We start from the raw sequence: 25,596 nt of genomic DNA, 5'->3' as shown, positions 1-25,596 counted from the left end.
CGCGGTTATCTTTAGATATTGAGTGGGCGCTTGCCCGGTATTTTACGGTACATCTTTTTTTGGGGTGCCAGAGGCCCTTTAATATATTGAGGCTTTGGTATTTAAACCCTTAAAAAAATCACCATATCATTGAGAGCCCTTGAATTTTGAAATGAAAAATTTCTGGGAACCTTGTGCGTACCCAGTTCCTACATGCACTTTCTCTATTTTGTAGAGGAAGCCTGCAGTGTTTTCCCACCTGGTGACCAAATACATTGAAACCTTGTTCTCCCCCTAAGATAAACCGAAGGAAGACAAGGGTCCGGAGCTAACGGAAATCTCGGCAGCAGACCTGGAGCCCGACGCCACTGTGAGTTGGCCATGGCCTCTCAGTCCCTTTGCCTGTGGTCCGTTCCCCCTTAAAGGACACATGCAAAGGAGAAAAACATTTTTTTTAAACGGCTTAGATGGAAAAAGGACGCCATAAAACGATTTAACAACGAAGAAAAAAAATTCTTAGAGCTATATTTACGGCGCAAAACGAATTTGTAGTTGGCGCCCGCGGGCACCGCGGAAAAGTGGTCTGTATTTATCACGTGACTGGTCTTTATTTATCACGTGGTGCTTGCGTTCTTTCGGAAGCTTCCTATGGCCTCTAAAAGTAACTTATTCATCTTTGTTTGAAGTATAACAAAAAACTAAGAAGAATAAGTATCTTTTAAAGCCCAAAGGAAACTCCTGAAAAAGCGCAAGCAGACGTGATAGACCTGTGCGCCGGCCAGACGACGGCGGCGGCGCCCCGAAGCAGACGAACTTGTGCGGCGGCGGCGACGGCGGCGTGGAGAAACGCGTTGAAGCGGCGTTCGCAGAACGCTCAGCGTGCGGCGGCGACGCAGCGCGGCGGCGCGCGGGCCTACCACGTGATTAGCGGCGGCTCCCGCGAGCGCCAACTACAAATTCGTATAGCGCCGTAAATATAGCTCTAAAAATTTTTTTTCTTCGTTGTAAAATCGTTTTATGACATCCTTTTTCCATCTAAGCTGTCTAAAAAAAATGTTTTTTTCCTTTGCATGTGTCCTTTAAAGGGACACTGACACCCCCCCCAAAATATTTTTTTCATTTTTTGCCAGGCGATTCATTATGGTGTCAGAATACTACCCAATTAATATTTTGCTACAGAGTCACATATTTTTTTAATAAAGCCAGAAAACGCAACTGCTTGAAACTGAAACCGAAACCCACGCACTGCACGGAGATGTAGAGAGGAGAGAGTGAGTGGCGGAAGTCACGTAGCTGCACCCAACCGTGCGATTGCTTTTTTTTTTTTTTTTTCTGGGTGCAGCAGACAAAATGCGTTTGGAATCCGTTTGCCGTGCGATTCCTTTGCAGTTATGTTTGTTCCGCTCGCTGTTCTGTGCTTCAAGATGAGTTGTTTTCCACATTTAAGTGTTAGCAATTAGTAGTGAGTGCCCGTGGGGAATTCCCGTGATCGGCTCCGAAAAGAATATTCCCAAGATGTTGCGTGAAGAGCTGTCTCACATCTGAAAGTGGCATTATGCGGCAGAGGTGTCAAAAATGGAATCCCATACAATTTAGTTCAGCGACGTATCGTCCACAAAGAGTAATTTTTTTTTCAGTGATAATTGTAAAAAAAAAATGTAAACATCGCAAAAAAAAAAAAAAATGGTACGCCCACATTGGGGATTGAACCCGTGCCTGCTGCGTGTGAAGCGGACATCTTTCCACTGAGCTACTAAAGGAACTGTTTCGTTCGTAGTAATACACCGGGTCAACCGTATGTCGGAAGGTTTGCTGCCGATATCTCCCGCACATGCACTCCCGGCTTGAAGTCGGGCAGCACCACGCATTGGCCACATTCGCACATAGCAAAAAAAAAAAAAAGTGTGCGTATTCAACTTGAAGTACGCTCTTTGTGCTTGATGTTTGAGCGAGAGCGATGGGACGGCGGCTCGGCGACGTATTCATGCAATCGGCTTGCTAGTCGGTCGTGTCGTACGGGATGAATATCCATTCTTTTGATCGGTCCAAAATTTCTCTTTCGAAGAAAGACGGAATTCGCCGTAGAGGTCCCATGCCCTTTGTCTGCTGTAATCCGCTAGTCCCACAATACGCGAAACGACGCCATGTTGAGAATTGTGCAGTAAACGCACAGAATGCTGCCGGTTGTCTGTGCAACCTTTTTTTTAATCAACGTATTTGCAGCTTTTTGGAAGCCACAAAAAATGGGTTTCATATTTTTTTCTATTTTTTAATATTGACTGTGTGCCTTCAATGACCCACGACTTTGATTATATTTGGTGGTTGCATTGAAACCTTAGAAAACGGTCCGTGACCACGGGAAAGGAAGTGAGCGCGACTCATACAAGCCAGTTCTCGATCGGCGGTTTTCAGGCAAAAAAAAAACAAATTTCGAGCCGCAATTTCTGTTCTGGGTAGTTGGGCTCTCGTATGTCACGTACAACTAAAAACCTTGGCGAGCATAAATACGCTGTCAGTGTCCCTTTAAGCTGAGATTGCAGCCAGTGCCAAGAGCACGAGAGATTAAGATTGCTGCTTTGAAGCATTCTTCAGCAGAACGAGCGTTTGCGCTAAAAATGCATGTCTCAAAGCCAGGAGCGTGGGTTTGCACTTGTAGCTTTGGCTGCAATCTCAGCTTAACTTAAGGGTGAATGGGGTATAGACCGACACGTGGCGTGGCTCTATTTACCAACACGGCCAGAAGTTTGCGCATGCGTATAAGCTATGTGGGCAGAAGCGGCCAGGCACTCAGTGTTTTTGCCATTGCACTGTGTGGCGTGCGCTTGCTGTTGATGTTGTAGAGACACTTCTAGCTTTATTTGTGCGTCATATTTCGTGCCAACATATGTCGTATCTTATGTCTGACTATTTGAACTGCCTACTTGAGCCTGAACGGCAGCGGTATCGAGACAAACTGTGCATGCACGGTGTTACCTTAGACCAGTGGTTCTCAAATGGGGATCTGCGGACCCTTTGGGGTCCGTGAAGTCATTCTAGGGGTCCGCGAAGCCTAGCCACATCAGCCAAGCCCGGAAATAAAAGTTGTCTTTTCTCAGATTGAGAAGAAACATTCCAATTTTCGGGTGCGTTTCCTCGTGTAAATGTCAATAAAAGAAGTTTACTTCACACTAGCCCTTAGTTATTTCCATTTATTAAATCACTATCGTAATTAACCTATACTTTCCCTTCCCCACACCACAAATACGGTCCTCCTTCATCTCCGACGATCCACAAGGGGTCCGCGAAACATCAATGGCTGAGAACCACTGCCTTAGGCGATCCGTACGCCGTAAACATGGCCTGCTAGAGTTCCAACATGAAGTTGCTGCCACCGACGTTGATGGCTCACGTCGTCGTTTAGTTTTTTAGCCAGCCAGTTCACGGCCAACACTGCGCAGGTGACGGGCATACAATGCACGGGCCCCGCCAGCTCGAGCCCGGCCCGGCCCGCGGGCCGGGCTCAGGCCGAGTAGCACACATTTTCTCAAGCCCAGGCCGGGCTCAGGCTTTAACAAAATATTTTTTGGGCCGTGGCTGGACAGTCGTGTGCCGCAAATTCTAAATTGTTAATAACAAAAAGTGTGCTCATTGATCTTTTAGGATCAATAGAAACGCTATGGTGCCATTAAAAAAACAAACAAAAAAAAAACATATTTTTTTTGGAAAGTCTTCACGTGAATAAAAGGAAACGTGTGGATCCCACCAGCATACTAGGAAAGTCCAGTCTCGAAAACGAGGGCACTCCAGTTGGATGGTGCAACATGAGTGTCTTTTTCCTCTGCCTTTCAAACTAAAAATAAGAAAAACAAAAATGTGGCTTGCACTTTGTGCCACCAAAGATAAGCAAAGTACCATAGAAAATTTAATGCTTATACAGCCTTTTGAAGATACAGTAGCGTGACTCTGATTGTTTCTTTACAGAAACATGTAAAGAGGAAAGTTCTCTGTGAAATGAATCGATTGACAAGAAGTCCAATATCTCCTCAAGAAATGCATAAAAAAAGTATTGCCCACTTTTTTTCTTTTTCTTTCTCATAATCATTTATGAAGTGCATATTTCGCCCATATTTTGAAAATGCTACATCGTTTAAAGGGGCGGTGCAACGATTTTCGGACTTCGTTCAAAGATTTCTGGAAGTTGCCCCCTGACACTTCTGAAGTAAAGAACAGAAAACCGATTTCGCCTGCATGTCCTAGTTTTTGCGTAAAAAAAAGATAAAGATTGGCATTTGGGCACCCCTCAACTCACTTCCAGTCTTCAGGGTCACACCTAGTCGCACTACTAGTGACGTCATTCGGAGTGCCGTGTAGCTTCCCGTGTGCTATCTCGGAGGATGCTTCCTCTCCCTCTCTCTGCTGACATTAGCGGGCATTAGGCTGCAGCTTAGAGCCGAGCGAGGTCACGTAATCTTTCCATCGTAGTTCCTTCGGCTGCCACTTGGGGCTGCAGGTGGGGGAAAAAGCTCGACATTTGCTTTGCGATTATGCAGCGGAATCGCGACATTTTTAATGAAGGAAGTGTTTTTTCTATCCTCTGGGACACGATGAACAACGTAAAAGTGACGAGATGCAAATTCTTTTAATCATAAAATCGTTGCACCGCCCCTTTAAGTTGGGATACATCATTATCGTGCCAAAAAGCTTGGTCCAAGTTTTAAAAAAAATTTAAATTAAATATGCTCGCTCTATGCTCAGACAGTTCTTAGGTTAAGGCCTGCAAACTTTTTCGGGCTCATGTGTATAATCTGTCAAGCTCGGGTCGGGCTAAGGCTTGTATTTAAAAAAAATTTTGTTGGGCTCCGGCCGGGCTCAAGCTTCTGTCCAAAAATTCTGCTGGTCCTGGACTGGGCCCTGGCAGTGTTTCTTCCGGGCCGGGCCTAGAAATTAAATATTCTATCGGGCTTGGGCCAGGCCCGGGCTGTGCCTCTAGCGGGCCGGGTCGGGCTGGGCTGGGCCTAGAAATTCCAGCCCGTGCTGTGCTCTAGTGTACAAGTCTCTCGAGGCCTACGATTATTTGGAGCCGGTTTCTGCCCTGCCGGCGGGATCGGCAGACTGTGGGTCTGAGGAAGTGTATTTATTAATTGATTAAATGCACACAGTGTCCTTCAGTCAAGGTACAATACTTTTCTTACCCTCATGACCACAATGTATGACAAAAGGCCATGCTTTGTCTGTTCTGCCGCCGATCTCCTAACATGAACGGACAGTTGGGCTAGTTGGTCAACGTTTATGATAAAAAACAGCGTGAAGCACAAGGACACAGAGGAGAGAATTACACACAGGACAAGGTGCTGAAAACAAGACAGTGCCTTGTCCTATATGTATTTCTCTCCTCTGTGTCCTTGTGTTTTGCACTGTTTTTCATCAAGTCGATCTCCTTCCGCTTGGTATTGTGGGCGTAGCGAGCCACCGACGAGTATTTGGCCCGTACTTTGTGCGCGAACACCAAGGGAACAAAATCCGGGTGGTCTTGATCCGACGACGGTTTTCCTGCACATAAGCGAGCCACACCTGCCTTCAAGAAAGCAGGGTGTTGGAACGAAATGTTTTTCGTTCCGTTTTCATTTTCGTTCCATACAAAAAAGTTCCGTTCGGTTTCCGCTCCGGAACGAAAAAATAATGCTCCGTAACGGTTCGTAACGGTTTCTTTCTATAAAAAAAAAAAAAAAAGATCGCAACAAAAATTAAAAGGAACGTAACGTTTATTTTTACACAAAAATAGATAATTCAGGCGCTCTTAGAGGAATCCGCGGAAACGACATTGCTTCTGAGATCATGTTCATTGCCTTGAGAATGAGATCATAATCAAGGCACAGAGCATGATCTCAGAAGCAGCACGTCATCAAGTGTGCTCGGTGAAAGGCAAGACCTCTGGTCCGATAAAATAAATTTCAGCGCCGAGAAGGCCCTGAAGGCCCATAGGGATGAAGAAGTACACTTTTGCAACAGGGTATCAGACTGCCATATCCGTAGAAAAACAAAAGATGGACTTCTACAACGCCGGGTCACAAACTTCCCTCGCTTGCCGTGATCTGTTGTCTGTCTGTGTCGTCCGAAGAAAGCATGGAGGGAGAGGGCGCAAGCAGAGCCGTATATGTAGAGAGTTTGGCCATTCGTTGGGAAGTATTGGAGACAAATGAGGAGGCGCCATTGGCTGAAAGCTGGCTGGGCGTGTTCCAGGGCGTGTTCCAGGGCGTCTTCAGAAATTCGAATGTGACCAACCAGAAGCCGGAAATAATACCCCGGCGGTGGTCGCGAGAAACAAAGCTGATAACTGCATTGGAGTAACTCTCGATGACTGAAAATATGGTACACGTGATGTTTCAATCACGCTCATCCAAAATGATGTGGAGGAGTGCGACTAGCGGAACGATCGACATAATCCGTACGCCAAGCGCCGAGGGCCGGGAATCGGCCGTCCGAGCGGTCACACTCTGTCCGAGCAAACCAGAGTTGAGTGGCGCATTCGTTTCTTACATCTTTCTGCATGATCATGATCAAAACAACACGTGCACCCTATTTTCAAGCATAAAGAGTTACTACACTTCACTCTGACGCGCTTATTAAAACCATATACGAACATAGACCTTTGATCAGAACTGTTTCTCGGTACCACCGCTCGGGGATTTTTTTGGGCTTCTGGTTGGTCAAGAGAGCATGCCAAGCCCTCTTTCTGAGTCTGCCGCACGCCCTGGCTCTGCCCGCACCTCCCCATTGACCAAACTCTCTATATATACGGCTCTGGGCGCAAGAGCCAAGGAGAGCGTTGCGAGCGTGTGGAGGCGTCGCGCCACCGCGCTCTCATTGGTGGGAAGCAATGGCGCCTTGCGTCATGTTTTTTTGTTTCTCGTTGTATTTTTGTCTTTGTTTTTGCTATGCTTGTTCGCCCGGAGTTAAGACGTGGGGGCGATGGCTTGCTTGTCTTCTCTTTAATTATGGTACAAACCAACGGCTGTCTCTTCGCTGCGCGAAACGAATTACTGAAATACCTGATATTTTCCCTTGAACCGAAAACCGATAAGAAAATTTTTCGGTTTCACTCCGGAACAAAATAATAAATAACGTTTCGATTACGTTTCCGTTCCGCCCAAAAATATCGTTTTTTTCGTTTTTCGTTTTTGGTTTTCGTTTTGTTCTGATACCCTGCAAGAAAGTGCTCGCCGCACAAACAGTTGTCCTCGTGAGGCGACCTTTCTTTTCGATCAACGGATATTATCCACAATTCGCACCTTTCAGAGTTCGCCGTGAACTTGTGGAAGCTCGCTCCGCTACTTTTGCTGTACATTTCGGTGCAATCAACACACAGGTTACACAGCTTTGCGGCATGCTGGAATGCTATGGCAGCCATGCAAAACGTGTGCCCTTCTGCCCGCACCACCCGGCTCTGGCGCGATCGCAGCACCGCCGCAGCTCTGTGACGTGAAGCCCGTGTGTCGGTCTATAGGCATGTCGTTGCCTAGGCACTGCAAAACAAAAAATATGCGCGTCCAACCGCTTATTGTTCTTGGTGAAGTCTGCTTGCCTTTTTATTCTTTTGTTGGTTGTGACATTACACCATAGAAACCAATGATGAGATGAGAAGCATCCATTGTTTTCTGGTCTCACGACGATCACCATATTTACCCGTGTCATTGCTTGTTCAAAGTTACTACTAGACATTTCATTTACTTCTGGAACATAATGCTCTCACTAGTTGTATAGTTTGCTCTAATGTGTAGGTCCTCAAACTGGGTTTCTGGGAACCCTAGTTTCCCAGAGTACCTTTATGAACTCTGCAAGCTCCCAAATTTACTTGACACTCCCTTCCTTAAGCAAAGTGTTTTCCCAGTGAAAGCACTATTCTAGCAGGCTTGAGTCCCTTTGTGCTTCATATTTTTCACCCATTGATGCATAGCTGTGAGCTACACACCTGTGAGTGTGTGCATTACCGTTTACAAGGTCTGTAAGCTTCTGCTCTGGTTTGCTGCTTCGATGCCATGTTCATAAAAGGCCTCATTGGTTGTCATTGAAGGTAAATGTGAGTTTTTTCGAGATTAAAAAGTTGGAGAGCCCCTGCTCTAAACAACTCTGGCACTAGCGTAGGCACCGCAACTGCTCGGCTGTTTGAGAATGCTATTGGTGGATCAGAACGTAACCATGGCATCTGCGTTGTGATATGTCATTCCAGGAGGTCGACTTCAATCACAGCCGCATTGGGAAGCTGGAAAACCTGGAGACCCTCAGATGTGTCGAGGTACGCACTTGCCCCTGGCACCCGGCTGGACATCCGACAGCTGAAGGGACTCGTTTCGTGAATTGAGCGATTTTTCCGCTTTGCAGGTTTTAATATTGAGGGAGAACCTGATCAAGAAGATAGAGAACATCAGCATGCTGACCACCCTGAAGGAGGTCGAGTTCTACGACAATCAGATCACAAAAATTGAGAACCTCGACTCGCTTGTCAACTTGGAGTAAGCAAACTTTTTGTCCTGCCAGTTGATGCAGCTCTTTGTGCATTATAGCCTTAGATGCTGATTAACCCCAACCAGCCTCACACAATAAAAAGAAGAAATATATATGGGTAGTTTCATTTGAAATTGAACACGCTTGTCGGTGTGGGTCTTTCGATTTTTTTTTTTTTTTAATATATGTAATTGCCTTATTTTTGGAAAGAACAAAACTGCTTTTCAAAATTTTTTAAAAATATTTCGCTTCACAAAAAATTATTGAGTGAAGCAGGGTGGAAATCTGTTCTTTACTCCAAGATTTTTCTACCCAGTTCTGTACGCTAGTATGAATACGAGAAGCATACAAAACTCACAGTAATATTTTGTGCTCTTGTATGGTATTTTGACTATTTTTTAGTTCAAAGAAAAATACTTTTGTATTTTTGTTTATTGAGGTAAAAAATGTCAAACATTGTCTCTTTGACAGTCCGGTGACATCTTCAGAACCTTGTAACTCATGAGTTATTATATTTGACACTTATTAAATAATATGCGGGTGTAGCCCTATAGATAGGCTATCGACGGGCATAAGTTTAGTCTAGTTTATTTTAACAGAATTTTTTATATAAAATTTGAAATATCGTTGGAAATGAAATTAGCTGATATTTTGAACCCACTTTATCAAAAAATGCCATATATTATTTCGTTCAATTTTGTTATTAGTGCTGCCGATCATATGAACTTTCGATTGGCTTGATGCGATTTCCCCCTTTTCTCATTGTATCTTCTCAACAAGTGATCGAAATCGCTCTCGCGTTCTCAGAACGGCCAAACACAGTTTCCGCAGGTCGGCTTCGCTGCTAAGACTATACTGCTTATTTGTGTGTTCAAATGCAGCAAATTCATTGCAATTGAGAACACTCATGCTTGGCTACATGTTGTATTTTTTTTAATTTTTTAATGATGGCAACTAGCATTCCTTAGTCTGATAGTTAGCGGTGGAGCGGATGTTCCATTATCCGACGTCTAAAGCCAGGGCACAAAGGGCAGAGAAAACGGAACGAGCTTTTCATGTAGCAAGACCAGGGTCATATATCTGTATCTGGGGAGGGAGAGAGGGAGGGAGGGGGAGGGGGAAGGGGGGGGGGGGGGCTGTGTTCATATTATTGAGACACGACCATACTTCGTTTAGCTCGAAGGTGATGGGGTAGTGGTAGCTTCTCACTCGTGGGACCAGTCAGCTGCTTGCCTTTTATCACCTGACCCCTCCCTACAAGTGGGTTTGGTCAAGTGCATGATCGGCGAGGTGCAAGACTCAGTTGATCGGTCCGCCGAGCTTCGAAACCAAGTCAGCCTAGTGGTGAAGAAAGTGCAGCAGTGGTTTCTTGTCGCCCCCGCCATGCCAGGATCCTGGACATCTCGTTCAACCGGCTGAGTCGGATCGAGAACCTGCACAACCTGGTGAAGCTGAAGAAGCTCTTCCTTGTCAACAACAAGTTGAGCAAGATTGAGAATCTGGAGAAGCTGGTGAACCTCGAGATGCTCGAGCTGGGATCCAATAAGATCAGGGTGGGTAGCCATGCACTTCACCCACTTCAGGGGGTGGGGGGCGGGGTGCACACTTTTTGCCCTTCAAACTGCCTCCGTGGCTTTTCCTTTTTACAAGCACTTAACTAGCAGGCAAATTGAGCACAGGCGGAGAACTGGTGGAAAAAAGATGAGTGAAAGGAGATCATTGCAAGCCCATCTCTTGCCTATGCTGGCAGCTTCCAACTGTACATAAAACCATATAGAGGTGTTTCTGCTTCTTCAGCTGGGTTCTCCAGAGTTTGAAAATGAAAGTCGGGTTGAGCAGATTGGTCATACAATTCACACGTTTAGGGAGAGAACATCCTAGAGATGGACCGACATGTCTACAAACTGAGAGTGATGTGTGTCTTTCCTTTTATGTTCTCTCCCTAAATGTGTGTATCCCAGAGTCTGGTTTGAGAACTCGTGCTCTAGTTCATTACGCATACTTTGACTCTTGCTGAGCCACACATTGGTGGTTCCCCATGAAACAGACACCTCCTCTTTTCTCTTCATTTGGTATTGCTGACAAAGCTTATACACTTCTAAACTGTTTTCTTTTCTTTTTCAAGATAACCGAGTTTTATTGGGGCATTAGTTCCCTGGCTTTTAGGTTGCATACTAAAAATATAAAGCACAAAGAAACGGACAAGAATAAGAAGTAGACAGGACAGTGTGTTACCCGCAACAACATACTGAAAACATAAAGTGCAAAGGGACAGACGAAGAAAAGAAGTAGACAAGATCACAGCTACAGTCTAAGCTCATTATAACAGACCTGGTTACAACAGGCATTTGGATATAACATACCGATTTGCGAGGTTCGGTTGGTTTTCCTCTACATACCATTGACTAAACTTCATATCTGCATACGACATACTCCTTCTACAATAGACCGAAATCATGGTCAAAATCAAGGTCTGTTATAATGAGCTTAGACTGTATACTCACAACAATGAGTACAGCACTGTCTTTGTCTTTCCCTTTGCACTTTATATTTTTGGTATGTTGAACCAACTAGCCCACCTTAATTAATATAGTGCATACCTGCCAAGTCTCTGTATTACCTGGAAGACTCTTGAATTTCAACTAAATTGTATGGTTGTAGTACGATTGGCAGGAAAATTTCACGGAAAATTTAGATTGCCCCCCCGCACTTGAGTGGTGAGTTCTTGCCATTGCAACTAACGGCTGCAGTGATAGTGGAGCACAGCTGTATCTTGCTAGCATGAGCAGTGAAATATAACTGTAATGATATGTCTATGTGATTTGTTGTCAATATTTTTTTTTTTTTTTTTTTAATTGCACTTTAATTCTCTTGGATTTGGTTTCTCCAAACTTGCAGGTATGTATTAGTATATTTTAGGTTGCAGTGGGTTCGCTGAAGGCAGAACAGAAAAGTTTGAGATCTTCTGCTCTTGAGCATTGTAGATGTTTGTTGGCAAATGTACTTTCGATTCTGGCCCGCCTAATGTTCTGACTCCCCTTCTGATGCTGGGTCTTTCCTCAGGTCATTGAAAATCTGGACGCGCTGGTGAACCTGAAGAACCTGTTTCTGGGGAAGAACCGAATATCCAAGCTTGAGAACTTAGAGCGGTTGGAGAAATTGGAGCTTCTCAGCATCCAGGTAACTCTTGGGAAGGCTATCAGAAGGTTTTAAGACTTTACTACATTATAACAACATTGCCACTGTTTTGGGTATTAGTACTGTCACTATCAGGTCGTTAATAAAAATGTCATGGAAGACTTGAAGAACTATGGGTATGAAGAAAGAATAAGAAAATGGGTCAAGAAAGGACATGTGCTCCTCTTTGAAAGAGATACATATATTGTCCCTTGTCCTTGTCTTTCCTTGAACTAAAGGGTGTCTTAGATGCTATTGAGTTTATATATCAAGACTTGGGACTGTTGTTAAAGACGAAAACCAGAGGATATTATAATAATAATGTATGGGGGCTGCTTAGGAAGTAATGCCTCTCAGTTATTTGTCTCGAAAACTGTTTTTTCGACATCTATAAAATTCACTTCGAGTGTCACTGCATTTTTTCTGTTCACATGATCGTTTTTACGTAATACCGCCCGCTTCTACGGCTTTATACCAGCGTGGAACAAGGGCTTGCATACGTTCCATCTATGTGCAGGGTTTCTTGATAAACAGTGAATTTACTGTACTGCAGACTCAATAATTGCGGAACCTCGTGGTACAACTTTAGTGTTTGTGCATATGCTTTTATCACTTCTTCCTTGGTCGCACACCCAGCTCGACGCGCGTTGAGCGAAAGTTCGCGCTGCAGAACCCAGGGATCCTGGGTTCGAGCCCCACCCCTGCCCGTTTCGATCTAGATAAGCATCGTACCGGCGTGCGGTCGTGTATCACTACTGCGTGGTGCATGTTAAAGACCCCAGGCTAGCGGTTGTACTGCACTGGCTAAATTGCTCATCTACAGCGTGTGACTCGTCGCAACTTTAAATGGCTGACCAACTACACGCTGTATAAATATCCCCACAACCCCCAATTATTTGTTCCTTGGTCTTCTGAGAAATGTCATATCCTTCAGCTTGTTAGAATAGTTTTGTCATTGGTTAATTTGTAACAACTTTCCAGTGCTTGTATTGCTTGTAGAGACCCAATTCTTCTATCGTGGTTTTGTACATGATCTCAAGATCGTTTTCAACCGGTGCCATCGCTAATTTCTACGTGCTTTGAATTTCCCCGGGCGCCCATACCGACACCTTCTAAAACGAGGCCATAGTGCTGGATTTTCTACTTAGCCTAGTGGAGCCCAGCGTAAGGTACGGTCTGGGCACGAGTGTTGCATCAGTATTTGGCTGCAACTCGTGTCACTGAGGGAACGAGTCTCAGACAAACGCCAGTGCAACACTTGCATTCAATCTGTCCTCCGTGTGGGCCTCCGAGAACTGACATAGAGAATGCAGCACTACTGCCTCGTTACCTAGATACGCCCGAGGCACGCCACACGTACGAAAATATATCCTAGCCATAAGTAGAGTCTTTGAAAGTCCACTCAGATTTGGAAACTTGAGGGGCCTGGATGCAATGCCTAATTCGCTAGAAATTTTAGTCACGAAATAAAGTATTTTGCGGCCTTGCTTTCGTCTGAAGTGTAGGTTCTTAAACTGACTTCCTAAGAACCCTCGGGTTCCTTGAGCGCCCTCGTAACCACCACGAGTCTCACTTTTTTTTTTTTTTCAGCCGTTCTTGTTTTTTAAGTAAGGTATTCACCTAGGTTAAGCGCCGTTCTAGCGGATTATAGCCACTCATTTGTGCCCAAGTTTAAACCAAACGCTTTCTACTATCTACATTATTGTTTACAAGGTATATAGTTTCCTGTACCGCTTTGTTGCATTAATGCCGAGACCGGGAGGGGTTATTCCACTGCCATTCAAATCAGTTAAGGGTTCCTCATGATGGACAAGTTTGAGAACCCCTGGTCTGGTGAATGCCAATAACTCTTCAGGTAATTTTACTGCGGCTGACCACAGAATGTAAGAGGCTCTAGGGTTGTGAGATTGTGTGGTTTAATGTTGTATGTCATCTCTCAAGGTTTCTTACATTGTGTCATCGTGTTCTCCGAACAGAGCAACCGGATAGTGAAGCTGGAGGGCCTGGAGAAGAACAGAGAACTCTGCCACCTGTACATCTCACACAATGGCATTGAGCAGATTGAGAACCTGGAAAACAATGTCAGTACCTGCTCTTGATGCGTCCTAGAGCACTTCCTGTGCCTGCTTCTCGGGACTCAACCACCGTCTTGCCGTTTTCCCTAGAGCTACCGTACACGGCAGCTTTAGCTACCCGAGTATCGACACCACACGAAAAGTCCTGGGTGCAGAATATCGGAAGCACTAATAATAATCTCCATTTTGGGCCAGAGAGGTTGCCATGGTATCCAGGGCTGGGCAGTATTGCAGTCAAAATGTATTGCGATAGTATCTTAGATATACCTTCGAGTATCTGTATCTCTGTATCGTATGTAAAATGTATTTGTATCTCAGTGGTGAAATTCATTTAAGGTGTATCACTTGTATTGCCATACTTTGCCAGACTTTGGTATCTCGTTACATTTGTTGTCTTTTTTAAAACATCTGTTTGGTGCAAGTTGCTTCGTAATTCGTAATATGAACCCGCCCCATAACATGATCCATGTCAGTCACCAACATTAAAAAATAAGTCTGGTTTAAAAAAAGCTTATGGGCAAGAATAACAAAATCAGCTCCTCTCACAAAGCTGTCCACTCTTTCCAATTCAGCAGGGAGAACACTGTAAAGGAGTTAAGTGAAGAAAAATAATTGTCCTGTTCAATCTGCCTACACTATGGGAGACTTAGAAGAACAAATGCATTTCTATAAGTATCTGTATTCCTGAATACTTTCTCGCCGGTTTTGCAGAAGTACCTCGGGGATATTCTGTTGCATAAAAAACAGATATATCTCAGTATCCGTATTTTGGGCCTTAAAATATGCTTATCTCTGTATTCATACTCCTGAATACTTTTTGGAGTATTTCTGCCCATCCCTGATGGTAACCATGCTGTTGGCGACGCCTGATGGTTTCTTTATCAGTATGGCTTACTCTATATTTCCACCTATACTTTTAAAAGTGAATTAAAGCCACATCAAAGCATGGTTGGCATAGTGGCACGGAAGTATCCGAAGTTATGTGTGCCTCACTCGCAGTATGCTCGACGCTTGCAGGGACACCCATTGACAATTTTAGCTTTGCGCTGCCTTAGAAGTGAAAGTAGTAGATCACTCTGGTATGCCATCGATGCTCATCTCTGTTGGTTGCTATGGGGACCAAGAAGTAGCAAGGGAAAAAGCCTGGCTCTACTCCGGCAGCTAAAGCTGCCAGTGGCTCTAGTGTTACCCAATAGACCCTTTTCAAAAGTGGGCACCCTCTAGTAGCTGCTACGCTAATTATCCGAGTCGGTCATTGTTTTGGCACATACCGTACATATGCGTGTAACGGCCACAGGTAACTTTTTTATTAATTCATGCGATAACCAGAAGTTTTTCTCCATTGCATGGAGAAAAACAAAAATTTTTTTTTTCTAAATCCGTTTTTTCGTTAAGAAGACGTCCGTAGTTTGGCTTTGAACAAAGTCGCTGGTATCTCCTTGCTCCGTGCAATGTGGAGCGCTTTCATTCGCAGCATCTCTGTCGAAACCGCGTAACCATTGCTCCAGGTGCTCGTTACGAATTGAAGGACCAAATCTTTTAACTTCGGAAAACAGGCTTTGCTTGCCTCGGAAAGTGCGCTTTGTTGTCTTGGTCTTCCTTAGTTCATCTTCTTCAGAGCACCACCGGCGCACAGATTTGTCCTCGACACCGAACCTTCACCCGTTGTCTTGAGCAAAGGTAACAACTTTGAGTTTAAAGCCGGCTGTGTAACTCGCGTACCTGCCCATCCAAAAGCCTGAAGTGGATGACAGCAGGAAACTGAGGGTACTCGCAAACACAAAGAAATGCACTGCGTTGGGTTCGAGATAAAGCAAGAGGCGCAAACAGACAGGATCGGGTGCCTCAATGTTGTTGGCTGCCGCAGCCGGGTGGGCGCCATCTGCTTTTACACTACGAACTACATGGTGCTTCTAGCCATTTTTAAATTGTAGGTGCGGCCTATACACGGGTAATATTTAAATATATTCTTTTCTGCTTTTCTTTTTTAAGTTAGGAGTGCAGCTTTTACACAAGTGCGGCCATTACACGCATATATACAGTACTTTGGTCACATATTGGGCTGCGTCAGCGTACGGCGCATTTTGAGGGCTGCGTCAGCGTACGGCGAGGTCTCGGATCCAGTTAGGCGCTTCGTGCCCAGAAAATGCCATCCGCCAATGCTGCTTTATGGGCTTTTGAAAAGAATCTATTCGGGTCTAAACTGACCAAACTCTCCTTAACTGAAGTCCGAGGTGTAGCATGTTACTTTGTTTTAAAGTTACCATTTTTCAGCTTAGCTAACTTTGTAGCACGATGCTTTATTCTAGTCTGATGCAATATGGCCTCGGTTGCTGTTGCACCGTTGGACCTCAAAACTATTGCCACCCCCACAAAACGTTTTTCTAGCTCTGGCCTTCTATCACCGATATTTCGGGATCCCTTCTGGATTGGCAGAAGTCGTGAGAGATTCCATTTTCCCAGAGGGGGTGGGGGAGGGGAGGGAAAGGGATTCTGCTAAGGAAGGAAGCTGTCGTATGGCGCTTTCTATCATGAGGATGACTGCTCTAGAATGACGTACGTGAGGTTGGAGGAAAGGGGGATAGTGTACTTGTGCCAACACCAAAAGAAGTCAGCAAAGATACGCATGTGAGTGTGAGACGTTTTGGGTGCTGGAACAGGGCCAGTGTTCCATTACTTGTACCATGAGCTTTGTGAGCTGAAATCATTATGATGGGCTACAGGAGGCACTCAGTGAGTTGATAATGGAGGGACGACACTCCAGTTTTCCACGAAATCAATCCTATATATTTATAATGCAATTAAATGCAATGGTACAAGCGAGCTGGACAAGAATGACGAAAATAATCCCTGGAGCAGGGGAACAAGAGGGACAAAGGACAAACAGGAATCTCCAAACACAGCTAGGTGACTGGTGAGTAACCGAAAAAATCCGCCTGGTCCGGGTATCAAACCCGGGACCTCTCATAACCTTAAATTGCAAGCTTCACCCTTGTTGGTGTTAGACTGGTGGCCGCTGATAAAACCCGTTTGCTCTACTGACGTCTAACCCCTGGTTAGCTCAGTTGGTAGAGCGCTCCAGCTGTAATGGAGAGCTCCCGGGTTCGATACCCGGACCAGACGGATTTTTTCGGTTGCTCACCAGTCACCTAGCTGTGTTTGGAGATTTGTGTTTGTCCTTTGTCCCTCTTGTTCCTTTTCTCCAGGGATTATTTTCGTCGTAATCCTATATATGTTTGTTAATCTCATATGACAACGCTTAAACAGGATTTAAGACAGTTTTGATTTCTATAGTTTACTAAGAAAGCAATCTGAACGTGCAAAAGAACAACTTACCCTATTATACTATCAATGTATAAGTTTTGCCAAACTGTGTGGGGACTTGAGGACCAATAAAAGCTATTATTATTTTACAAAAATAACTAACATTTAAGTGAAAAGCGAAATGGCAGATTTGCGTCGTAGAATGGAGCTACAAATATGTATTTTCAAACGCACTGCTTAATATTACGGAATTACATATGCCAAAAGAAATTTTATTGCATTTATAAGAGCATGTATGAAGCTTTTCATATAAAAAAGTTAGAAAAAAATTTAAAATATGTATAGTTGAACCTTGATTTAACGAAGTCACCAGGACCCACTACTTCTTAAAATCAAGAAAGTCATATTTTGGGCATAGGCTGTGCAGGAAATCTGATTTCTTAAATCGTGAAATTTGTAAAATCGGATTTCATAAAATCAAGGTTCAACTGTATTTCCTTAAAGTAATGTTGAATTTTGTTCTAGCTTTTCTTGTCATGTTTACAGTGTTTTTTTTATATAGACCATATTTAATTTAACAATATTTTAATTTTTAAATATTAGATACAAGCTTTTATCTGATATGTTTCTTGTGCCTTAAATAAGTGTACATCGAAAACTAGCTTGATTCAGACTTGGCCCATTATTGTCAGGAGTGAAAGATTCAAAATTCTTTATTTTATAAAATAAAAAAGCAGGCTTTAGTGGACTTTAATCTTTCTATATAAAGTATTAAAGCAGTAAAAAAATTATAATTGTTGTGAAGAGGAGTATCTAAATGTTGCGGGACTCCAAAATGTGTCACTAGTGAAAACTGCAAAAATCGCAAGACCTACCTTCTACCCTTTCAAATCCCAAAACTCGAGAACAAAAAAAATTTCCCTAGTTCTAGTTTGCAGTTTTGTTCTAGTCACACATTTTGCACCACCATTTATTTTTTCCAGAAATATTTAAAGACCCTTATTGTTTCTTGCGCGGTTTGAGATGAAATCACTTGTTGCCTTTCTTGAAATTTGTGCTTGCCTGGGTAGTTCCAAACGCAGCGGTATTTTGTGTTGTTTATCGCAAGTTAAATTGGAAATGGATAGAAAACGCTGCTGTCCCGAGCCACAGTTTCTCAGAGATGGCCGACATTCTAGTAAACTTGCGATTTTTCGAGCTACCAGAAGTCAAGCACATTTTTCAAACCTCTTTTGTCCGAATTTCAGTTTGTGTTTTTTTACTTGCAAAAGTAGAATATCTGAGAAGAAGAATATGAGCAAGAACAAAATAAAAAGTGCTAAAATAAACTTGAGTTTTCTACCCAGGTCTCTCATTTATTAATCTGGGTTTGCAGTGTTGCAGGCTGCCAGCAGTTTTTATACCCAGAAGTTGAAGTGGGTCTACTAACTCCTATCTTCTCCTATTTTCCTAGAAATGTGAATCGGGAGCTCCCAATTTTTTAAGTTTTTTCTTTTTTTTTTCTTTTTTGTGAATGTGATAGGTGGTTTTGAAGGACAAAGAGAAGAATAAGGTCTGATTTTGCCATATACAGCAAGCTTTCTTTCATTTCAAGAAGGTGTGTCTCACACTGATTGCATGGTTTTTCCTGACTGAATATTAGACTTGATTTTTGTTATCACCTTGAGGCCATTCCTAAGTCAAAGTTCTTGGGGTTTTCATGCCAGAAAATATTTGATCCGTCTAAGACTGCATTGCCATTCTGGTCAGTTCACGGCCACTATATTCAGTGTCAGGTCAAGAGTAAAGTGATGAGCTTTGGATATAGAGGTAATGAAAATTACTGTCTATTGCTTATACTTGGGAGAATAGGGGTGGAAGTACAGTATAGAATTTTTTCAATGTTGAATCAAAAGGGTTCGGCTTGTAGAGTTCAAAGGCTCCTCGTATATCCCTTTCCTTACTTGGATAGATAACCTAGTGCATGCATCTTGTAGGTTGCCTAAATATAAATTATAACTTAATCTTGCGGAGTGCTGAACTTGACGGGTCAGTGAAGTACCAGATTTGCAGGCCAGGCCCAGGCCTGCATCGAACTTTGTACCATGCAACGAGCTGTACCCTACAGCGTCTTTTGTATGAACGCCGCTCCCACCTGCATTGCAGACAAAGCTGGAGACGTTAGACCTAGCAGCCAACAGGATCAAGCACCTGAAGAACATTGACCACCTAGTCAACATCGAAGAGTTCTGGGTAAGCTTTTCTTATCTATTGGCCCCGCTCATCCTTTTGCAGTTGAAGAACGGGAAATGGAGCTGGTAGGCATTGAGCAAAGTGGCAGGGTGCTAGGCGGGCAAAGACCGACGCAGAATGTTTGCTTCCCTCATCCACAATCGCGCAAATGTGAAACTCCCAACAAGAGGTAGTAATTAAGGTCCCTCTATATTGAAGGTAGTGCAGTCTATTGTCCGGGCATGGAAAGAAAACTTTCCTCCTCACCAACCCATCTCTTTATTGTGACCTCTCCCTCCTCTTTTCGATTGGATTGCATTTGACACGTGGCCAAAACCCTTCCCTCGAGCCCACGCAGTAAGGCTTGCTGCTGAGATCTGTCGCCATGAATGAGCAAGGGCAAGGCTTCCTGCTCTGCTGTATACAGCAAGTCTGTAGCTGTTCATCTGTGGAAACTTCTTTTTATAGCAGTGTGTTCTATCAGCTGATTTATATTGAGTTCTGTAACAGTTGGCTATGGCTGTTACAGAAATGTGTCCATAGAGGTACAATTACAGTTCAATGGAAACTCATTGTCTGTAATACTTCAAAAGAAGTTGTTTCAAAAATATTGGATGTCCTCAATGTTCGTAAAAATTAAGGCCAATTAGCCCTTGAGACCTGGCAGTAATGGTTCCATACTCTCCGTATCGATGTTCCATGCAACCACACAGTGGTACAGTCCACATCGAAACCAGCAGGGACAGGGATTTAAACCATACGTACCTGGCTTCTGCAGTGCAGTTTACTTGCCCATAAAAATATGAAGTGTCCACTTCAACTTCAATGGTCTTCTGCAGTGGTCGGCAACCAGCGGCCCACGGGCCAAATCCAGCCCGCGAGGCAGTATCATGCGGCCCCTTAACCTTCAACGCCCCCCACCCTCCCCCAGCGCGGTCAGCTAAAAAAGAAGGAAACAAATATAAAGTTGTCTAATTCGCTGCCCGTTGCCGGCTTTCACGAATGACTGACGAGAACCTCCACAATGTTTTGCGACTCGCAGTTAGTAGCTTGAATGTGGATGTCCGTAGTTTGGCGAGCGCAGTTTAACACCAGAAGTCTCGCTGAGAGGGGTCTCTAGGTTTTCGTGGAAATGTTAAATATCATGTCGTGTGTCGTGAAATAAAGATACTGTTCATTTTCGATTTATGTACGTCAGTGTGAGATCGTGCAAGTGTTCTTTTTTTTTTAATTTTAACCCCCCCCCCCCCCCTCCCTTTCCCGCTGCTTGCTGTCCGGCCCGTTCCAACTTAGCTTCACAGTGACTCGGCCCGCTGCGCCGAAAGGTTGCCGACCACTGGTCTTCTGCGTCCTTTGTTCGCTCTTCATGTCTTTACGATTCAGTGACAGAACTACTCCAGTTAGGCCCCTTCTTGGTTTCCCTTCAATAACGTACTATGAGCTTCAAGATTTTGTTTATCATAAAAATTGATCTCTTATCTTCTTATCATCTCTTATCTTCTTGTCATCTTTTTTATATTTTTTTATGTACTTTGCTTGTATTTTACCGAAGCCTATTTCTGGGCAAGCTATTACCAAAATGATACTGTTGGTTTTTGAAGTCTTACCATTGCGACTAGGATCACCGACTGCTATGTTCAGAGGGATCATTTTTTTATTGGATCTTGCATTGCCACGTTGCCTTGCAGTTCAACGACAATCAGATCGAGAGTTTCGAGGAGATTGAAGTTCTGAAGCACTTCCCCAAACTGGCAACAGTCTACTTAGCCAACAACCCCATTGAGAAGAACCCAATGTATCGGCGGAAGATCATGATGGTGTCACCGACCGTCACGCAGATAGATGCAACCATGTGCAGGAAGTAGCCCTTAAGAATGATAAGAGTACCTGTGAAATGTTCAGCTGGCACTTTTTCTAATCAAGTCCCACAGTTCAACTCGATTTTGTTTCGTAAACTGTTACGTCGAGATTCAACGAAGACTTTAGCAAACTTGCATCCTTCCTTCTTTCCTTCCAAACAATGGCTCAATGATGCTGGTTTTGGTCTTCAATAAAATGTCATGGGATGTGTTCTTTCTCTTCACACTAAGGTTATTGCCGAGGTACTGAAATAGCCTCTGCTATTTAGGTAAGAGGCCTAGCTTGTTTGGCTAGGTCTCTCAGCAAAGTTACTTTGTCTTTTGTAGGTCCTTGTGCAAAATGCTTGTTGACACTCTATGATCTCTTTCTACATGACCTCATTTTGCCTTTCTTAATCTTGAGGCTTTTGCACTGAGTCATGCTTGTCCTCCTGTGGAAGAAGTAAGTTTCTTAAGACTACAGAAGTGAGTGAATTTTTATAGCCAAGTCTAGCAATATGTAATTTTGGAGAGTTGTGCATTTTGTGGATCTGCATCGATGTGTCCACTTTTAATTTGAATCTTTATTTTTGCAGAAGGCAGTAAATGGACCTTAAAAAAGGTTTTCTAGAATTGTGGGCCACTAGGTAATTTTGTACCATCACGTCTCTGTCGCAGTGTGATCGATACAAGACCCAGTTACTTCAATACACCTTGAACTGCCGCCTTCGGATGTCAGAATTTCCAATGCAAGCAAAGTATTCTAGAAGAGTGTTGCATGACAGTGCTATTTGTGAAGCGAAGTGCATTTATAATCGATCGCGTTCTGCTATTGGTTTAAATTCTTTGGGGATCTTGTTTTGGTGTCATCCGTAAGGTCGTGTTGTTACTTGCATGCAGTCTGCAGTGCGCAACTTGTCTTCTACATTAAACATTTGGACTTCTGAATAAAAAATATTATTCTTATTTTCTCTTCTTTTTTTTTCTCGTTTATAAATGTAAAGGTCAATGTTAGGCAGGGCAGCTGCTTTGTGGGAACGAGTTCTGTTCCAAGTTTCTGTGAGGAATGACAATCCACCTCTTTCCAAACATGTGCTGCCAGCGAGGCATGCGACTTGGTTTGAGACTAAGTGACTAGAAAACAACCTGCGCGTGAGGCCTCTTCCACCCGTTCGATAGTCAAAACGTCAGCTATGTCATGTTTACCCATTGAGTTGCTGTGACCTATATACGGCGCCCCTCCCTTCCCCTCCCCCCAAACTTTGCCTTTGTTCCCATCATGGGTTATCTTCGACCCCGAAGTTGATGCAAAGAAACCATCTTCCCTCTCTGCTCGGCCAGAAGGAAAAAAGAGCGAGGGTACCAAATCAACCAATATTTCTACAAAAGGTCCATTAATAGCATGTGGGTTCTGGCTTTGTTTGATAGTGGACAAAATTTCATTAGATGCCATTTCATGGAATTGCTTCTGGACTTGTAAACAAATGTTTCTTGGAATCTCCTCCCTCTGTAGTGGTACTCTTAACGCAGCTATATTTTTATGCCAAATGGAAATGTTGTTGCAGTTGCTGCGTAGAACACGAATGCGTAATGCAGACTAACAAACATTCTTGCCACTTATTATGCTCTTCTGCATACTACTGCATACTAGGTGGTAATGCAGAGTAAGAAGTATTACTGGCGCAACAAGGCTTGCCATTTTACAATGCACATCTGACAAGGTTCAAACTTTAGTCGCAGCCATATAAACAAAATACTATGGGTGCTTTAAACACGCGCCAGATTGAGCCGCCATAGCCGAGCTTCTCTTGTCTTGCCGAGCCACTGAAGCGGGCGTTGAGTCCCCACAAAGGCCTATGCTGTGCAGGACACAGTAACACCTAAAATGGCAATAACCTGGCCTGCTGTGGTAGTGAAGTAAAGCGAACGGAATAAGAACAAAAATTGAAGGTTGGTTTTGGCGGCGCCCGTGCACAGCTGCCTGAAAGCGTCTATATATTATACTTTCTAATAAACCACTATTATATCTTGGTACAAAAGAAAAAGAGGATTTTGAGTAAATTGATTTCGATTTGCTAGGTGTTCTAAATGTTTTTTTCGGGTGTAGCACGATTGCCTCGCGTGCAGAATCCTTGTTGCAAAAGCCTCGGGTCATTAGACCCACGTTTTGAAAACCCCGCATTCAATACCCCGTCCCGCCCTCTTTGCGCTTCAACCAGCATTGTTCCATGTTTCATGTTTAGGGTCTACTAAGGGTATTTTAAGTGAAAGAAACAACCAAATGAGGTTGACTTGAACTGCCGAAAAACTTAGGGTGACGTACAAGCGGCTAATTAGATAAATCTAAATCACCACCGATGCACTCCTCTGTCATAGAGGCATACTCAGACGTAGAATTATAGACTTTATCTACCTAGATGAATACGAATGTATTCATAACATAATCCCAACTCAGTCAAAAACATAAAAAAAAAACTGGTTTAAAGAAGGCTACTTGCAAGAATAACAAAATCAGCTCCTCTCGCAAAGCCCTTCAACATCGGTACGAGAGTAACTGGTTCCAGTACCCTCTCTCTCTTCCTTCTGGCCGAGCGGAGAGGGAAGATGGTTTTGTTGTGTCGACTTCAAGGCGGAAGATTACGCACGATGGGGACAAAGGCTAGTTTGGGGGAGCCGTATCTAGGTCACAGCGTCTCAATGGATCAACAGGATGTAGCTGACGTTTTGGGAGTGCAACGGGTGGGAGAGGCCTCGCGCGCGCGTTGTTTTCTCGCCACTTAGCCTCGACCCCAGTCGCGTGTCTAGGTGGCAGCACATATTCACCAAGAGGTCCTATCCTGTTGTCTGCATAGAAGACGACAATTTGAGACGCGGCCTCACGGCAAAACAGGGCTAATTTCGGGCAGACGCCTTTTGTGAAGCATGATACGCAGTCATTACCGTTGTTACTATAGGCTCCTTGCACAAGACGTCATTTCCGATGCCCTCCAGAGAAGAGGGGAAGAAGGAGCTCCCCTCTTATCAGGATCTTCCTTTGTGCCTCCCGGATTTGCACAGGCGTCGCTATTCTCCCCCCTTGAAGATTATAGAAGATTAACCTGTTACTCAAAATTCTTACAAAAGCTACTTCTCTCTCCTCCTTTTACTTGGTGTTCAAATGTGTGCGATGTGACGTCAGTGCAAGGAGCCTATATGGTTCAACTAGGATGTTATGTTTTTTTAGCGGCTTCAGCGGTAAATAAAGAGTTCGAGGCAAGGGATAATGCATAAATTGGCACAAAAGGAGAACGAGCATAAATTACCACTCGCAGTCCCCGCAGACTTACACCCTCCCCACGTAGCACCGTTCGGGAACACATGTATTCCTTTAAGTATCTGTATTCCGGAATACTTTCTCGCTGTTTCTGCAAAAGTATCTCAGGGATATCCCGTAGCATAAGTGACAAATGTATCTCACTATCTGTGTTTGAGCCTTAAAACACTTGTATCTCAGTATTTGTATTCCCGAATACTTTTTGGAGTATTTCTGCCCAGCCCTGGCTAGGCAGCACACATTCGTAGTACTTAATTGTTCTCTAGCACTGGAAGCGGGCGTAGAAGAAGATTGACTCGGAACAACGGACCTTTTGTAGAAAGATCGGTTCGAGAGTAAATGGTTCTGGTACGCACTCTCTCTTCCTTCTGGCCGAGCGGAGAGGGAAGGTGGTTTCTTTGTGTCGACTTCGGAGCAGAAGATAACCCACCATGAAGACAAAGACGAGTTTGGGGAAGCCATATCTAGGTCACAGCGGTTCAATGAGCTATCTGTGGGTCTCTTGCCAAACGACTGGAAGACCGCCTCATATAGTTCCTATTCACAAAGGTGGTTCTAAGAAAGATGTCAAAAACTAAGGGCCTATTTTATCAGCCTCCATCTCATGCAAGGTCATAGAACATATTTTATATACTAAAATAATAAATCATATGACGTGTCACAAGAAAATTTACACGCTCTTTTTTACCGCAAAAATAAATAGGCATCGCCGCACGCTCATTCTCCGCCCAAAGGTAGAGTTAAAGGTCACAACCAGATGCCAAAGTTTCAGCCCGGTCCGATAACTTAATCAACAGTTATAAGTGACTTTCTGAAAATTTCAATGGGAAAATGGAGCCCATTTTTGCCCGTTTTCGGTTTCTGGCGCCCATAGAGCCCCATGTATTCGAAAACTCCGTCGGCCGCCATTTTCCCATTGAAATTTTCAAAAAAATCAGTTATACCTTTTGATTAAGTTATCGGATCGGGCTGAAACTTTGGCATCTGGTTGTGACCTCTAGCGCTACCTTTGGGCGGAGAATGAGCGTTCGGCGATGCCTAGTTCATCTTAGCGGTAAAAAAGATCCTGTAAATTTTCTTTTGTGACACCCTGTATTATCTAAAGAACAGCACCGTTTCCGTAAAGGCTTATCTTGCACCACGCGACTTGTCATCTGATGTTGATCAGATGACAAGTCATGACTTGTCATCTGTCATCAAGTCATGACTTGTCAACTGCTAATTACAAAACTATTAACCCACTTGACTCCCCCCCCCC

At 43.9% G+C, this 25,596-nt stretch overlaps 1 protein-coding gene across 3 annotated transcripts in view; it reads left to right on the top strand.

Annotated features, from left to right (window-relative positions):
- The window catches only part of LOC8031207 (protein phosphatase 1 regulatory subunit 7), a 28,595-nt gene extending 6,604 nt beyond the window's left edge, over positions 1-21,991 (top strand). For all 3 annotated transcript variants that reach the window (XM_040222797.3, XM_040498581.2, XM_040222798.3), the window contains 8 exons: positions 279-349; positions 8,186-8,251; positions 8,338-8,468; positions 9,851-10,013; positions 11,524-11,640; positions 13,614-13,718; positions 19,122-19,208; positions 20,876-21,991. In XM_040222797.3, coding sequence (XP_040078731.1) covers positions 279-349; positions 8,186-8,251; positions 8,338-8,468; positions 9,851-10,013; positions 11,524-11,640; positions 13,614-13,718; positions 19,122-19,208; positions 20,876-21,052 — 917 coding nt within the window. In that variant the 3' untranslated portion in view covers positions 21,053-21,991. The remainder of the gene's footprint in view (positions 1-278; positions 350-8,185; positions 8,252-8,337; positions 8,469-9,850; positions 10,014-11,523; positions 11,641-13,613; positions 13,719-19,121; positions 19,209-20,875) is intronic.
- Positions 21,992-25,596: the final 3,605 nt, after the last annotated feature.

This window comes from Ixodes scapularis, unplaced genomic scaffold (assembly GCF_016920785.2).
Source record: "Ixodes scapularis isolate PalLabHiFi unplaced genomic scaffold, ASM1692078v2 PGA_scaffold1__304_contigs__length_218370807, whole genome shotgun sequence".
Taxonomy (NCBI): Eukaryota; Metazoa; Arthropoda; class Arachnida; order Ixodida; family Ixodidae; genus Ixodes; species Ixodes scapularis.
This window is presented reverse-complemented; position numbering and strand designations above follow the sequence as displayed.